The sequence below is a fragment of the Vanellus vanellus genome (genome assembly GCF_965231255.1).
Source record: "Vanellus vanellus genome assembly, chromosome: 3".
NCBI lineage: Eukaryota > Metazoa > Chordata > Aves > Charadriiformes > Charadriidae > Vanellus > Vanellus vanellus.
Genome location: NC_138907.1, coordinates 59611847 through 59627185, shown reverse-complemented (window position 1 = coordinate 59627185; position 15339 = coordinate 59611847). Strand labels below are relative to the sequence as shown.

Genomic DNA, 15339 nt, shown 5'->3' with positions numbered 1-15339 from the left:
TGGCTTTTGTGAATGAAACTTAATATCAGAATTATTACTGGATTGCTGCCAGTCTTGCGTGTGTAAAAAGGCATCATTTAAGTTCTGTCACAGCAGGTCCAAGAGCAAGCTTGAGATTTTGCTTTGTCTCAATAGTTAGATTCTCAAAGAAGGCCAAAGTGATCTGCCATGTAGTAGTGTTAATTCTAGATTAGCTGATACAGGATGACTTACTACACAGTGTTTTAAGTCTTAACAGTTTATTTCTGTTGCCATTGCATGAGACATATTATAACATAGAGGCTGGAAGACTTTTTGCTTTGTATTTATGCAAGCAGTATGGCTTCTTACCAGCATCCCCCTTGCTTTTAAAAAAATAAAACAACAAAACAGAAGAAAAAAGGAACTGCACATCAGTCTGAAAACTGAATTTCCATCTGATTACTCCAGTGTTCATAAATACCTGGTGTTCTGTGTGCAGCCTAAAAGTGTATGTTGTTTTAATTTTAATCCTTCAAAGTAGAAATTCTAATAGGAAAATTTTGCTGTGTTTTTTTTCATGATGTAAATTAGTAATAATTGTATATGCAAGTGGCATGTCTGCTGTCATTTTTCGGGTCACAGAAAACCATATTGTCTTGTCATTACTCTAGCCCAGCGATCAACGTTCAAGACAAGTACTGAAGTAGTTCCAGTAGGCGGCTCTAGAGGACACCAGGGACAAACATTTAGTGTGAAATAAACTAGATTCCTTAATTCAGTTCTCACTCAGCTCATGTGGTTTCAGGCATTGAAAAATCCAGATCTGTTTTCCAAAAGGAATTAATTACATTGGAGATTATACCTCATTGCAAAATATGGCTAATGGACTATGATGTAAAATGCAAAGTGATGATGGGTAAGATGCAAAGTTTTGTGACAGCAGTGAAAAAATTGGCCTAGCACTGAGTGAGAGCATAAATGCACTCTGTACTTTATATAGCTGTAACCAGCTGCATATGCCCTTGGTGACATGCAGATTATAGTACTTGTGCACCCAGCATAGCTCAATGAGATGCAAAATACCATGCACTTTTAAGTTCCTTGTGCTTAGCAAGCTGAGAAGTTAGAAACACTAGGAAATTGAATGATACGTTGTTCAAGGTCATGCAATGAATCAATGTTAATTGTTGTTGAGTTTACATTCTGGGATCTCTTGATTCTTGTTCTTACATCTATTTAAACACAGATCGTCCACTGAAGACAAAATAGTTTGTAGTTTCTGGCTTATGTTTCCATCATCGATTTGACATCATGAAAAACTCACTTGAGAGAGGCTATTATTTTTTTTTTTTTTTATGATTAGGAGAAATGATGATAATCAAAATCTGTGTCTTTTTTCCAGCCCTCTGAAGCTGCTTGAGTTAACCATTGTAGTTCGCATATACAGGCATATTCAGTACCAGGAAAGAGAGAATAGTGTAATGCAGATAATCAGTTGCTACTGATATTTTATATCTCTGTTGTTTTATATTCTTGAAAGGTAAATTTCTTATACTCCAAAGTTTGATGTCCTCACTGGATGTTTCTAAGCTAAAAGCCTCAATACCAAAAAAAGTCTTGAGTTTGTAGTCTGAGCTCAGCAGAAGGGTAACATGCTGTCATGAAATGGAGCTATATGTGCTTTATAATCAAATAGGATAACTTGATATTCACAGTAAGAAAATAAAACAACATGCTGTGTTATTTGTGGTCAAGTTCATTTTTGCTAGTATAAGAGACAGAAAATACCTTTGCCTTTCTTGTTAGTGGTGGTTTCCTGCTCTTCCGTTTCCTTGTAGCACAGGTAGGTTGGCATGAGTTCTGTCAGTGTAGACCTATTACTACAGCCACTGTGTTCTGATATGATTTGATTAAATTGATTAGAACTGTTGATGACAACCAGCAGTTTTGTCTCTGTAGTTTAAATTTGTAAAATTGTTACTTACTTTGTGGATAAGAATTTTTACGTTGCCCCAAATTCCTCAGTGCTTCACCTCAAATCTGCTACTTAGGCCATGTACTTCCTGGCTTACTTCCATTAAAATGAGTCATATTTCAGTTTAAATAGAAGATCTTTGTCAGTCTCTAATTTTGAGTAAAACTGGGCAGAGAGTAGTTTGCCTGAACTGCTCCGCGAACATGATCTGCAGGCTGGGATGTGGGGTGTTAAACTGATATCTAGAAGATATCTAGGAGACAGGCGTGTTAGAAGAGCAGAATACGTAATCATTTTGTATCTAACACTGCTGTCTATTTAGAACACTAGGCAAAAGGTGCTAATAAAGTGGAAAATAATTTGGATTTCTAAACAGCAAACAGAAGAAAAATTACCATTATGTTTTCATAACTGATATAGGTTAAATATAAATACTTATGTTCTAAACCCCCCTATCGTTTTGCAGAAAGTGGTTTGTGTACTAACGTGTTGAATAATCCTTTACATGGTCAGCTTTGCCAGTCTAATTCTTCATGTAGGTGAATTCCCATGATGGATTGTGCAGATTCATTGATAATGTTTTAATACGCATTTATGAAAAGGACAACTGTATGGTATAGCTTAGTGAAGAACAAAACAAATAGTTGTTCCTGAGGTAGTCATTGAGAGTGGTTGATAGTGAGCAGCTTTAAAACAGATGTCAAGTACCACCACCTTGATTGTGTTCCAGGTTAGGCTTCAGAATCTTTGTTTTGCTTCGTGAGTTGCTAAAATTTTAGTAGTAGGTGCAAAAATCTTACCTAATTAGTTGAACTCCTCCAGCATGGTTGACTTAATGCAGTTTCAAATGCTATTTTAAAAGGAGGAAAAAAGGAAAATTTTGCGAACTGAAGGGAAGAAACCCTACAAAAATAGCTCAGGTTACAGAAGTGTGTTCTCAGCATTTTTGTGTTCCTTGAGCAGAGCAGTGCCATACACAGGTACATTCCTGGTGATGTGGGTGAAGTGGTTTAAGATGTTACTGCCCAGAGGTGGATGTTCTTAAGTTATACCTTCTGTAGCTGAGAAGCAGGAGCTAACCACCTGACACTTGTTAGATTGTTTTCACGGGAAGTGAAGACTGGCTTGTTTGAATTGGCTTTGGAAGGACAACAAGCGTTGTCATTAGGTCTGTTTCATTTCCACTGCAGAGGTTGAGGAAGTGCATATCTGATTGCATTGTTAGACTTTCCAGCCTGTTTTTTTCAAAGAATAGTAATGATGGCAGATAGTTTTGTTTTGTTTTGTTTTTTTTTTTTCAGTAGGTTTCCTCTGAAACAATAATGAAGATAGTTTTAAATGCTGATGTGGGCAAAAAGAATCACTGAGCTTTCATTCTGAAAAGTCATTGAAAAGTATTTTATTTGCTGGATGCTAATAGTTAAACTGCCTTTCAGGAGAGTTGTTTAAACAAAAAAGTAAAACTTCAGCAATGCATTTAATTTTATTTTTCAGGGATAGTTTTAATAAGAGTGACAGCATTTTATGAGTATGATTTTCATCTGAAGCTACATGATGTACGGATGTTACCAGATACACAAATTGCTTTTCATCATTTATTTTTTTTATTAAGATAGTGGTAAATAAGAACAGGAATCTTCAAAATTCTATTTCTGCATAATTAGTGTAATGTCTTTTACCATCTGAGACTTATTTTACTGGGTCCTTTATATGTTTAAATCTTGTTTGTGCTAGCAAAATGCACAGAACGTATTTCTTGCCAGGTCATGAGAGTGCAGAAAACCTCTGTCCAGGCAACTTCTTTTTTTCTTTGTAATAAATTTCTTGGGAAAATTAGAGAATTACTAAATTGAGCTTTAAGTATTAAATGGTCTTCTTGTTAGGTATTCTGGATTTATGTAAAGTAGGTCCAACTTCCTTGCATGTGTTGTACACATAGATCAGTTAATAATGAAGAAATGTTGTTTTCTATCTGATTTTGACTTTATGGAGCTTTGTTTGATATTGAAGTAGAAAAAAATATTTGATACAGAAACAGTGGAAGGAAAGGCTGTGAGAATGCTGTCAGCTGATGCTATGTTTGTTTTGAATCACGTAGTCAGAAGAGTTTTAGCCTTGTGCCCATACAAAATTCTTTTGATGTTCATTAAGTTCTGCAGAAGTTCAAGGAGCTCCTTTCCATGTGCATTTGATTGCAGGACTTGGGTTGTAAAGTAGCATGATGTATTAGTGAAACGCTGCTACATTGGAGAACAGAATTCTAGATGAACTGGGCATAAACTTGATGTGAGTTATTAACATTTAATTGTTCTTTTTTTCATTTTTTTTTGCCTTTGATTATACTTAAAATTAAGCTTTTAGGTAGCTGACTACTTGGTCAATTCAGTTTCACTAATTCACATGTTTTTGTTCTTCAATAGAGGCTTACAGCTAATCCAGGAGGTAAGCAACGCAGCAGACTGTCCATCATGTCTCAGCATCTCTGCACTGTTGAAAACTGTTTTGTAATTCCAGGTCAAGCCTTCGTTCCAAAGCCAGAGGTAAGGTTTGATGTATTTCTTTGGGATTTTTTGTTAATTTGTCATTAGGCAATATCTGTGATTTTGAGTACAAAACACAGTTGGGTGCTTCTGTTAAACATCTTCATGCTATGAAGTGATGTGATTGATATACCTGTAGATGAAGCATACTTGCTTCAAGAAGGTGCTTGTGATTTTTGTTCCTCAGAACTTGGCTTTGACCTTCAAGTCTATCTGCAAAATCAGTGTACTACTTTGGGTGTTTCTGAGAGGGAGATTTGATTTAAGGACAGAATAGTCTGCTAAGATTGTAGCATCTTTGGAAAGCCTGCTGTTTTACAATTTGCATTTATAAACAGTTTGGGAATTGTGCCTAGAAAATTTGATGGATCTTTTGAAAGACGCTGATAAATAAAAGCATTTAATTTGTCATCTTTGTCAAAGATCTCTAATTTTACCATGTCTATAATCTTTACATTTCACCTTACTCATCTTTAGCATATTTAACTCCCTCTTATTTGCTATAGCACTTTATCACCTAATTCCTACTGCCTGTTTAAAAAAGTAACAATCTTTTCTATCTGCTCTTGAGTGAGTAGAAGAGAATGGTTTCTTTGCTGTCCTCTTATCTATTACTACTGGTTTTTATTAATAGCCATCGCAATTACAGGAATCAAGAATAAATAAATTAAACCGCATTTTGGACAAGAATGTATCTTCTACTTTTTTTTTTTTTTTGGTAAAAGTGTGTGTCTGACACCAAGTGGGGTCTATTACCCCTGACAGCTCATGAAAACCTACTGGTTGTGTTTCATAAACAAACATGCAGCTTCTGAAAGTTTCTCCTAAACTGGTTTATTCAGCTCATCAATAAATCTCCCTTTCCCTTTACCACAGTCTATCTTTTGGTCTTTTCACTCTTATCTCTTGAGATACTTCATTCCCTCTCTCTTATCACAGTGAATTTTAAAGCTGCTATCTGGGCAAATTGTGATGATAATTTAAGATTCTGTTAGTATTTTTTGAGCAAATAACTATTCAAATGTGAAGTTATTACTCGTGACAGCAGCCTGTTGTGAAGAAAATTGACCATGCTTAAGACATCTTATTTTTTGCTTTACGTTTTTGGATTTTTATTTTTTTTCCCTGTCTCCTAGCTGATTGAAAAACTATTTCAGGATGTCATCTCACTGTTAAATATCTGAAATAGTGTTTGGTAAGGCCAAAATTCCAATTTTGTGGTGGTGGTTTCTCAATGGCGAATACAATTCGAGGGCATAGTAGATCTAGTGTAGTTGAAAGTCTTATCCAAACTGTGTCTCAGATTTGAGAAGCTATAACTGATATTCCCATTTGCCTGCACTGCAAAGGCCAAAGCTGACTGAGAGGGGTAACTCAAGAGTTGTGACAAATGTCTTAGTATAAGCAAATGCTACAGTCGGTGTTCTGTTGAATAGAAGAAGGCAGTACTACTAAAGGCAAGCATATTTTTATTTCATATATTTCTTTGACTTAAAACAAGTATTGCTTATATTGCAAAAGCAGAAATTACAAATTTTTCAGACAGACCTGGCATCTGTTTTCACTATATTTTGTTTCCTTCAAATTCCTGTTCTAGCTTAGTCTTCTGTTTTGTCCCTGTTCTTTTAGCCATAGACTGGCATGTGGTTTTAGATATAACTGTTTCTTATAGAATCTCTGTGTTCTTGGAAAGCTCTTGCAGTGTACATTGAATGAACTGGCTCAGTGCTTGATTTTATTTTTTTTCATAGGTATGCAAAGAAGTTCAGCTACTTCTGCATAAAGTTTTAGGAAGAAAAATTTGCTGCTTATGTAACCAATGAACACTTTATTTTGCTTGTAGTATGCAATTATGACCTTTTTCTTATGGCCTCCTCTACTCCTTTGGTTCGTATTTTACTAATGTTAGTTTTAATTCGCATACATAGCAATGATCACAGCTTAGTGTCATGTCAAACCCCTTACTGAAGGTGGAATGTGTGTTTTTGGGACTGAGTTGTTTACCTCAGTTCCACAATGAATGACTACTATTTCAACAATACCTATGAATGTTGAGACGTAAAAGACTTGGTTTATGGAATGGAATGGTGCTGCACAGCATTGTGTCTAAGCAAAGGAAATCTGGCTTTTTGGTCATAGTTAAGTCTCTGCAATACTGAATAACTGCTGATACTAACATTAGTACAAAACATAGTATAAAACAAGTTCCTTGAATAACACATAGGAAACTCAAAATGGCTACGTAACAGTAGTAATACAAGCAAAACATAATTCCAGTCTCTGTATATTAAAGACTCTTTACATATTAGATGCATAAAACATTTCACTTTCTCAAATGCTGTAACGGAAGATCTTCCTTTTTCCAATGAACTATACATACAATGTTAAGGCTCCTTTATACTGTTTTAGTGAATTTCACGCTGATAATATGGGAAATTAAAGTTGTATATAAATATGCAAAATAATAGCAGTTGGTTTTGTTGAAAGACTCATCCAGCATTATCATATTCCTAAATTTAAAGGCCTATTCATATTCCCTTTTCATTTCCTTACCTATGCTAGCAAATTAACATAAATTTGATTCTCGTTTAGGGGAGCATTTAGATAGAACATACTCTGCCAATGACCAATATGGAACAAAATCTGTGTGTTGAAAGAAAAGGTTAAAGGATCTAAGACTATTAATCAAAATAAGGGGGTTAAGAAAATAAATTTAAATGAGGAAGCTGTCTTTTTATCACCATTGGGTATTACATTTTACAGTAGTAGCATATACGGGAGTGGGCCTGAAACAGACCCTACTGGAATAACTAAAAGGACTTAAAGTTCTTTTAGAAGGCCAGAAACATAGAGGACAATAAATGGTAGCTGTATTATTTGAGTTTTTAAAAGATACTTGGAGCAAGTGTAAGCCACAAGGCTTCCAGATTTTTCTGAAACAGAGATATTTAGTTTGTATCCTGTGTGTTACAGTTTGCAGGTGTTTTCATAGTCATGGTTACATTTCTGTTGTTGTATTGCTTCTCAAATCTAACATTCATTGTGTAGTGATAGATTAGTAGCACTCGGAGAATGCCCAGTAGACATTTCTTTAACAATAATAAATGAAGCCCACAGCAGGTGGCAGTTTGGGGTGGGAGAGCCATTTTTAGCAAGATCTGAATGGTACTGCTGATTCTTCAGGCTGATATGCAGAATATACAATGCAGCAAAGGTTTGGGGCTCTGGGTGTTTGTTGTGCTTTATTGTTTTCATTTGGTTCATGTGTGTTCTTAGTATCTTGTTTGTTTTTTTAAGAAATCTAGTTACCAAGGCAATTTACAACTGAAAATCAAAGGCAGATGTGTCTGTTACTTAAAACCCATTGAACTGGGCTTCTTGGACAGAGTGTGGTTGTTTTTTTTTGTCCTTGCATCACAATTAAAATAAAGATAAAAATGTAAAATACATGTTACTGATGGCCTAATTTGCTAAATAGAAAGCAGTTAGTTTTTAAGCATCTTTCTTTGCTGTAACAAGTCATCAGTACATCGATTGTACTGTCAGTTATGTTTTAATATAGTTTGTCTTTCTTCAGTAGATGTTACTTGGAAAGTCAAAAAGAATGATTTGAAAAGTCAATGAAGAAAAGTACTCTTGCAGCAGACTTAATCACTGTTTCTTACTTCATTCTTTTTGTGGATGCCGCTATAAATGAGATACCTTACTTAAACATAATTGCAACCCAGACGTAAGAAAAGTGCTATGTTATACATTCTTTGAAATAATCAAACTACACTTAGCACAAAAAAAGCCTCAATGGATAAAAATAACTGTATTTACACATAGTCCTTCAGGTTGTAACCTGCGTTGCTCTCCTGCTCTGTGGATGGGAAATGGTGCTGTTCTGGAGGGTAAATCCATGCTCCTTGCTGCTTTTTAAAACAGGAAGTGCAGAAGATCACACCTGCAATAAGCAGAAACCCAGCTGAAATGAATCCTGTATAAACTGCTCCTCCTGGTTCATGTTTACTGCTCTCTGGAATGGTCTGGTCCAGAAAATTTGAAATAATTTCTCTTGTGTACCAGGATGTTGGTACTAATCCAAAGATTCCTGCAAGAATGAAGCAGACTCCTCCAGCAAAACAAGCATGGCTTTTGCTGTCAGTGTCCCCTCCCAGCTTTGTACATTTCATTCCAACTGTAGTGATGCAGATCCCAAAGGCTGATAGGATACAAGACAGTACCATGGTGGTCCGTGCAGCTTGGATGTAGACGGGAAGGGAGAGAACAGAATATTTCAGGGTACAGCTAAACATCCCAGTGCTGTACCATGTGCAGTCCATCCAAAGTCCTTGCATCTGTGTTATAGCTGTTATGATATTTGAACCAACATCTGCATTTACCTTCCAGTTTGGTAGCAAGGTGGCTGTGATGTCTCCAAAAGCACCAAACAAAGCCAGGATAAAAGCAAAGAACTGTAGACTTGCTGATGCCATGATGATTATCTGCTGTCACCTTTTGTCTGCCTGTTTCTCTCTTGTAAATGAGTGTAACTGGTTGGTAGCTTCGTAGCCAAGGCTGTAGCCCTCTGTGTAAGAGGGAGGAGGCGGGGTGGGGGCGGGGAGGAGAAGTGCGAGGGGGAAAGAAAAAGAAATCAGCAAACAAAAAGAGCTTGCATTTAAAATTAGGGCTATCTGAATGACTATCTGAACATGACCCTGCAGCAGATGAGAGCAGCTGAGCAGCTGTACACAAGGCACTTGAACATAAATGGCAAATGGACAGTGTTTTAGAATTGCTTGTAAGAAGGAGCTGCTGCCCTTTCATACATGATTACAAGCCATCAAGCAAAACTTACTTTACTGGAGTTATTTTTGGTAATAGTATACAGATTGCAGACTTACTAGACAAATATACATTGTAAATGGAACACTAGAAACTTGCAGATTAGAAGTTATTTTGGAAAAACACTGTGGTGGAAAATATATTGTACTTTTAAAGTACCTTCCTTCAATCTGTTGATGGCTGAAGTCAGCTCCTGTTGACTATTCTATAGCAATGAACATTGATAATAATATGTTTTGTTTAAAGTGTGGTTAAAGGTAACCCTTTATTTCAGTTATTTAAATACTGCCTGTTCTTTTGTTTAATAACTGTTACCAAATTTAATGTTTTTTTAAGGAGAATGAGATTGAATTGAGTTTTTGCAGTGTTTTCACAAGTCACATGTGACTTTTCTGAATCAGTATTTTATTTTCAGTCAGTGATTCTCAGTCCTTGACTTGGAGCAGCAGGATTGAGCAAGTCATAAGACTGAATATGATGTGCTTTTGTCTATAAAATAAAATACTTTTTTTAACACTGATAAAGAACCACTCGGTTGTCTAAGTGCATTTTTTTAAAATCACTTGCTGTCTGAAATGATTCACAAATTTGCCATGAAGTCGCAGTTTTAAAAATTCATTAAAAAACCTCCCTGCTATTCTTGCTTAAAGAGTCAAATTTCATTTGACAGATGAGAACATTTAGGCAGTGTGATAACTGTGCAGCTGGGAAGACAGAACTGTTGCTGTTACATCAGCTGGACTGTTGGGATAGCAGATGAAGAAAAATGGTTTGAAACCTCTGTGCCAAGGATTAGAAATGGTGTCCTGCTTTTTGAGTGGGGCTGTGTAATTGGCAGGTTTTATCTTTAATCAGAGTGATAGAGAAAGGGTGGTCCTCAGTCTGGATTATGCTTTTTAAGACATTCTATCTAAATATTAACAATAATATTAAAATTGGTCTTTAGCATTAGAATTTTTTTGAAAAGCCGTAATAGTAGGGTATAAAGTTGAAATAAAGTGGAACACAAAATATCTGCAGCATTGTACTCGTACTTCAATTCATTATACATAAGACAACAAGGTTTTGATCAATGTATATTCTGTCAATCATTATCAGCATTACATAACAAGTAATCCTCTAATTTTATATATTGCACTTGGTTCAGGTAATTGTTCATGGATGTGCTAACTCTGTCCAGTATATATTTATTAAAAATACATATAGTTACGGTGAGAATGTTAATAGCTACTAATTTTTAAAATCTTACTTCTAAGACCTGCCTATTTCCTAATCTTTTCAGTTTGTTCAGATCGTGAAGAGTTGCTTTGGCAAATACATATCATTTGCTTTATCAGGCCCATGGGAAAGATGACTTAACTTCCTTTGACAGAAGGAACTGACATGCTTGGATAGCTCAAAACTCATTCAAAAGCATATTCTGGAACAGCTAGTTAGGATCTTAACCTTTTTCATTGCTTCCTTTTTAAAATTTCAGCATATGCAAACATAAACACAAACCACTGCAAATGGTAGTTATACATTACATTTAATGAGATGAACCAAATTAAAGGAATGGTAAATTCAAGTATAAGCACTGCAAGTGTAATAAAAAATACAGTTATGTTTCATTGCTGTTTGTGTAACACTTACTGCTGGATGTGAGGTCTGAGATGTTTTCTTCACTGTAGATGTCCTGGAAAAATGCAGTTCCTCTTGAATGGAACTATTGCTTCTCATATAAAACTGCATTGGCATGTATTAACAAAATTTCTTGGAATGTTGTTTTTTTGTTTTTTTTTTCCTCTTCTCTACAGCAAGTGCATTACTGCTGTTTGTTCGCTCTCTTAGTTCCATCTACCCGAGAATAAAGGAGTACTTTGTTTAATTAGAGTTTTGTTTGACAAACACTCAGTAAGGGAAAGCAAAGAGATTAGGGAGAAAAACACATGGAGGCCCTTAGTCCTAAATACATAATGATATCCAGGTTCTAGGATTAGAATTGTGAACAGTGATTAAAAGGAGTAAAATTTTGAGAATCCAGAAACTCTGTAGACTGATGTGTTTGGAAAGGGGGAAGAGTAGGATTCGTTTAAGTTGAACTGAGAGCTTGAGCCAGAGAGTTTTGTTGTGTGGGGGTTGTTGGTTTGTTGTTTGTGGTGTTTTTTTTTTTTTTTTTTCATCACAGATAATCTTATTAAGAGTTTTAATTTCCTAGGAAAGAACTATGCAATTTATTTTAATTTGTAATTGAAACAGCAGGGCATCTCTATTGAACTACAGGTTTTGCTTATCTCTTCTTGATAGCTGTAGCCTTCTGTAGGTCATTCTATAACTTGTTGCCTTTGTATGAGTCCGTATAAAAGAATGAAGGAATAAAGCTTATATGGTAACTGCAGCACATCAGTGAAGTGGCCTCAATAAGTTGGTGTGTGAAATCAAGAAGTTAGCAGAAAAGTCTTGCTGATTGCAACAGCAATATACCCATAGGATGCGTACCCGACTTTCGGTTTCCTGGGATCCCGTTTGTGAGCCTATTGTGAATGTAGTTAAGTTACAGGAATTAGATTATTGCTATTAGTGCAGTGGCGCAGTTATTTTCTGCTGCAAGTGAACCAAAATGAAATCCTCATGCCAGAACAAGATCACTATGAGATACACATATCTGGTGTTAGACCTAAGATTTGTCTGTCGTAGACAGCTAAAATGCTGGTACTGAACACTTAGTTGGTGAAAGTGCTGGCTTAGCGCTTTCTTAGTAGGATCTCAAGCAGCCTGCTTTAATGAAGTTGTAATATGTTCTGCTTAGGTTTCAGTTCCCTATAAATTACAGCTTGAAAAAGCGCCCTGTTGCAAGATACATGTATTGCCTATCATGAGACCTTTATTGTCAACAATTAGTAAAAATTGTCTCATTTAAGCTTCTTCTGATGTAGAATGTTGATGTCATCAGCAAGGCAGCAGACTTCTCTGAATTAAATTGTACTGTCATGTGTTCCTCCTACCCTACTAGAGCATAAACCTTCATTGTACTGATACAGTAAAACAGCAAGGGGTGAATAATTGCTGCACTATTGACAGTTCAGGATGTATCAGTTGAGTAATTTTTATATTCATTATTTTGTAAGAATTGAGTATTATTTTGTAAATATTTCAAACATACTTGGGGGTGGGAAAGTGTTACTAATAAAATTATCCACAAATTAACTTGTGTATTTTAAGTGCTGTTGTATACTCTGTATTGGCTTTCATAATTCTACTCTCTATTTTGTGCATATTAAAAAGGTTAGAGAAAAATAGCATGTATAATTTTAAAGGAGTGGCCAATTACAATTGAAAAGCTTTCCCCTGTATCTGTTGCTATAGTAACCAGGCAGCTTTCCTGGGGTCCAAAGAAAACAGAGTCTATAATGGAACAAATGCTGAGAAGTGCTGTGTTTTGTTTCAGAAGCAGAAATTATTGCCCACTGGCCTTGAGATTGCAAATTGAGCTGTTTTTCTCTTAAACTGTACACTGCATCTAGATTGTGTTCTTTTTTTCTTTTCCTTCAGAAATTTTTGTTAAAGGTGCAGCTCCTACTCCCAAAGAGCCCTCATATCTCACTTTTACAAGCAGTTCTGCAAAACTGAGATGACTGAAATCCCAAATGGTCTCTGGTCATTTTTTTATCCCTAATTTTCTTGGGAAAGTACCTTGTTTTATTTCTTGACGAAAATGTAGATAAACATACATGTGTGTAAATAAGCCTTTAGTATTTCTGTGCAAGGAACTGGTTGGTCATGTGAAGTATGTATTTGCCTTGTTCAAAAAGATAAACTTTTCTGACACTCAGTGTGAACACAAATTTTTGCTGTGTTCCTGTGGTCTTCCTGACAGATAGCAGCAACCTGTGGCAAGGGTAGAAGCTATCAACACATGAGAAATTCAGAAACTGCTTTGTAAAATACATTTATGCACATTTCACTGCAGATTCTATGTGTCAGGGGTTTTTTGTCACCTCATTTTTAAATAAGTTCTTGTGCATTCACTTTTTAGTAATTTAAGTATTTTTTTCTGTCTTATTCTTGACTCCACCTTTCATAAAAGGTGGAAAAGTAGAGAAAAAACAGTCTGTAACATATACTTGAGATCAGCAGTGCTAATACTAGAAATTTGCTGTGGTTTTTTTCATCAGCACCATTAATCAGTATTTTCTTTCCTTTCTCTAGCCAGTATTTTCGTTCATCTTTGTAAGTTCTGTCCACATGAAAAACTTATGTTTGAATTTCATAGTTTCTGTTGAAAGCAAATATAGTACCTCTGCTGCTGAAGCAGTTGTACTGAATAGATGTACTTGACAGCTGAGCTGTTCCCACTGAAAGTACAACATGGATGGATTGCACCTTTGTGCCAGAAGAATATGTCCACATCAGAGATTACTATGATTTAATTGATTTAAAAAACAAAACAAAAAAAAAAAAAAACCAAAAAAAAACCCCAGCAACACGAAATTGGAGCAGGTTTGGTTAGAGCAGTAGAAAAAAACCTCTCGTTTGGAATTCTTTTAGGGTTTTCTCAAACAATTGGTACACTGAGAGTGTGAATAGAAGCTGTTCTTTGGGCTGAGTGTATCTTTTATTTTAGTCAGAACTAGCACGTCTTCAATTTAATGTCACATAGAATCTGTTTTATGAATGCCAATAGTGACTTTCAGACCTTTTATAAAGATGGATGATTGTCCATCGTATTAGCAGATTTTTTTTAATAAGAGACCGAATATTTCTAAAAGTCTAGCACTGAAAAATTTTGTAGTCATTAGTACCAGTACTTGTACAAATCGTACAAATTTTCAATGTGTTCCTCCACAGAAATGTTTCATTTTTATTGTTGCTAATATCTAGTTTGGAAGATGAACTGCTTTGTTTGATGTTGTGCAGAACTGGATTTTTAGCCCAGCCTGTATTTTGCAATACCTAAGTATGAATTCAGGGCATTTCTGTATAATGCAGTATCTCTATAATTGCACGACATTTTTTATGTATATATGCGTACACTGAAGGAATGGCATTACTTCATTCTGTTTTCAGACATAGGGAAAGTGACCCTTCTGTGAACCAAGATGATTTTAGAATTATAAAAGAATCAAACAAACTTGAAAATGATCTGTGTAGAAGCATTAAAATATAATTTTGGATGAACTATGATGCACGGTGCAAATAGAGTTGTATGGTCACTTAAACTGAATGAAAACTTGTTTCTACCTACCATTCCTTTAAATAGACTAGAATTTTAAAATCTTAACGTGTTGAAAAGTAATTCCTTGTCTTACATTTTAGAAAAGCCCTAGAGCAACATAAAACATACAGGGAACGGGTTTGATTTCTAATTATAATACTAATTTTCTTCAGCTGCCCTTCAGCCTATATATTGAATATTGGCTAATTTGTGTATCATCGTGTCAGAATTGTCTTGTGGAAGAATCTGAAGAACAAAGTGCTAATTACTTTACAGATTACATGGAAGTTACTCTAGATGGAGGAAGTGCCATGGGGAAAAAAGTACTAAGTACTAATAGCATGTGAACTAATTGGAAATATGTAGATAACTAAGACTAAAATTCTGTAGGGCCTTGAGAGTTAAGCCATATCTTTATATTCAAATACTATGATGTTATTCACTGCACAGTTATGTTACATGTCACAATAATGTCTTCCTGTGTTCTGCCTGTTTCCTGATGTCTAACTGGTTAACTGAGCAATAATGTGTCTCGGAAGAATATACCTACTCAAATTTACCTGTCTTTTCCTTATAGGTGGATGTGGCTGTGGTGCATTTCACTCCACTGGTGCAACCAAAGATACAGCAGCCGTTCAAGCTAGTAGAAAAAGTGGTTCAAAGTGTTTTTCAGTTTAGAAGAAAATACTGCTTCCGCGGAATCGAGTAAGGATCTTTAATGAAAAATTGTCAGATACTGTTTTTGTAAATGTGCCAGCTACGAAATAAGTTGAGAAAGACTTGTAGCTATGCATTTGATTTATTACTCCCTTTTTAAATTCGTCATCATAGTTCATCAGCTC

At 35.5% G+C, this 15339-nt stretch overlaps 2 protein-coding genes across 3 annotated transcripts in view; one reads left to right on the top strand and one right to left on the bottom strand.

Annotated features, from left to right (window-relative positions):
• TFB1M (transcription factor B1, mitochondrial) overlaps positions 1 to 15339 on the top strand; it is a 28644-nt gene that overhangs the window by 9288 nt on the left and 4017 nt on the right. For both annotated transcript variants that reach the window (XM_082481875.1, XM_082481876.1), the window contains exons 5-6: positions 4357 to 4476; positions 15075 to 15202. In XM_082481875.1, the coding sequence (XP_082338001.1) occupies positions 4357 to 4476; positions 15075 to 15202 (248 nt within the window). The remainder of the gene's footprint in view (positions 1 to 4356; positions 4477 to 15074; positions 15203 to 15339) is intronic.
• Positions 8295 to 9029, bottom strand: CLDN20 (claudin 20; the record flags this gene model as incomplete). The annotated part of the gene is made up of 1 exon (XM_082481793.1): positions 8295 to 9029. The coding sequence occupies exon 1, from the start codon at positions 8952 to 8954 to the stop codon at positions 8295 to 8297; it is 660 nt and encodes a 219-aa protein (XP_082337919.1). The 5' UTR covers positions 8955 to 9029.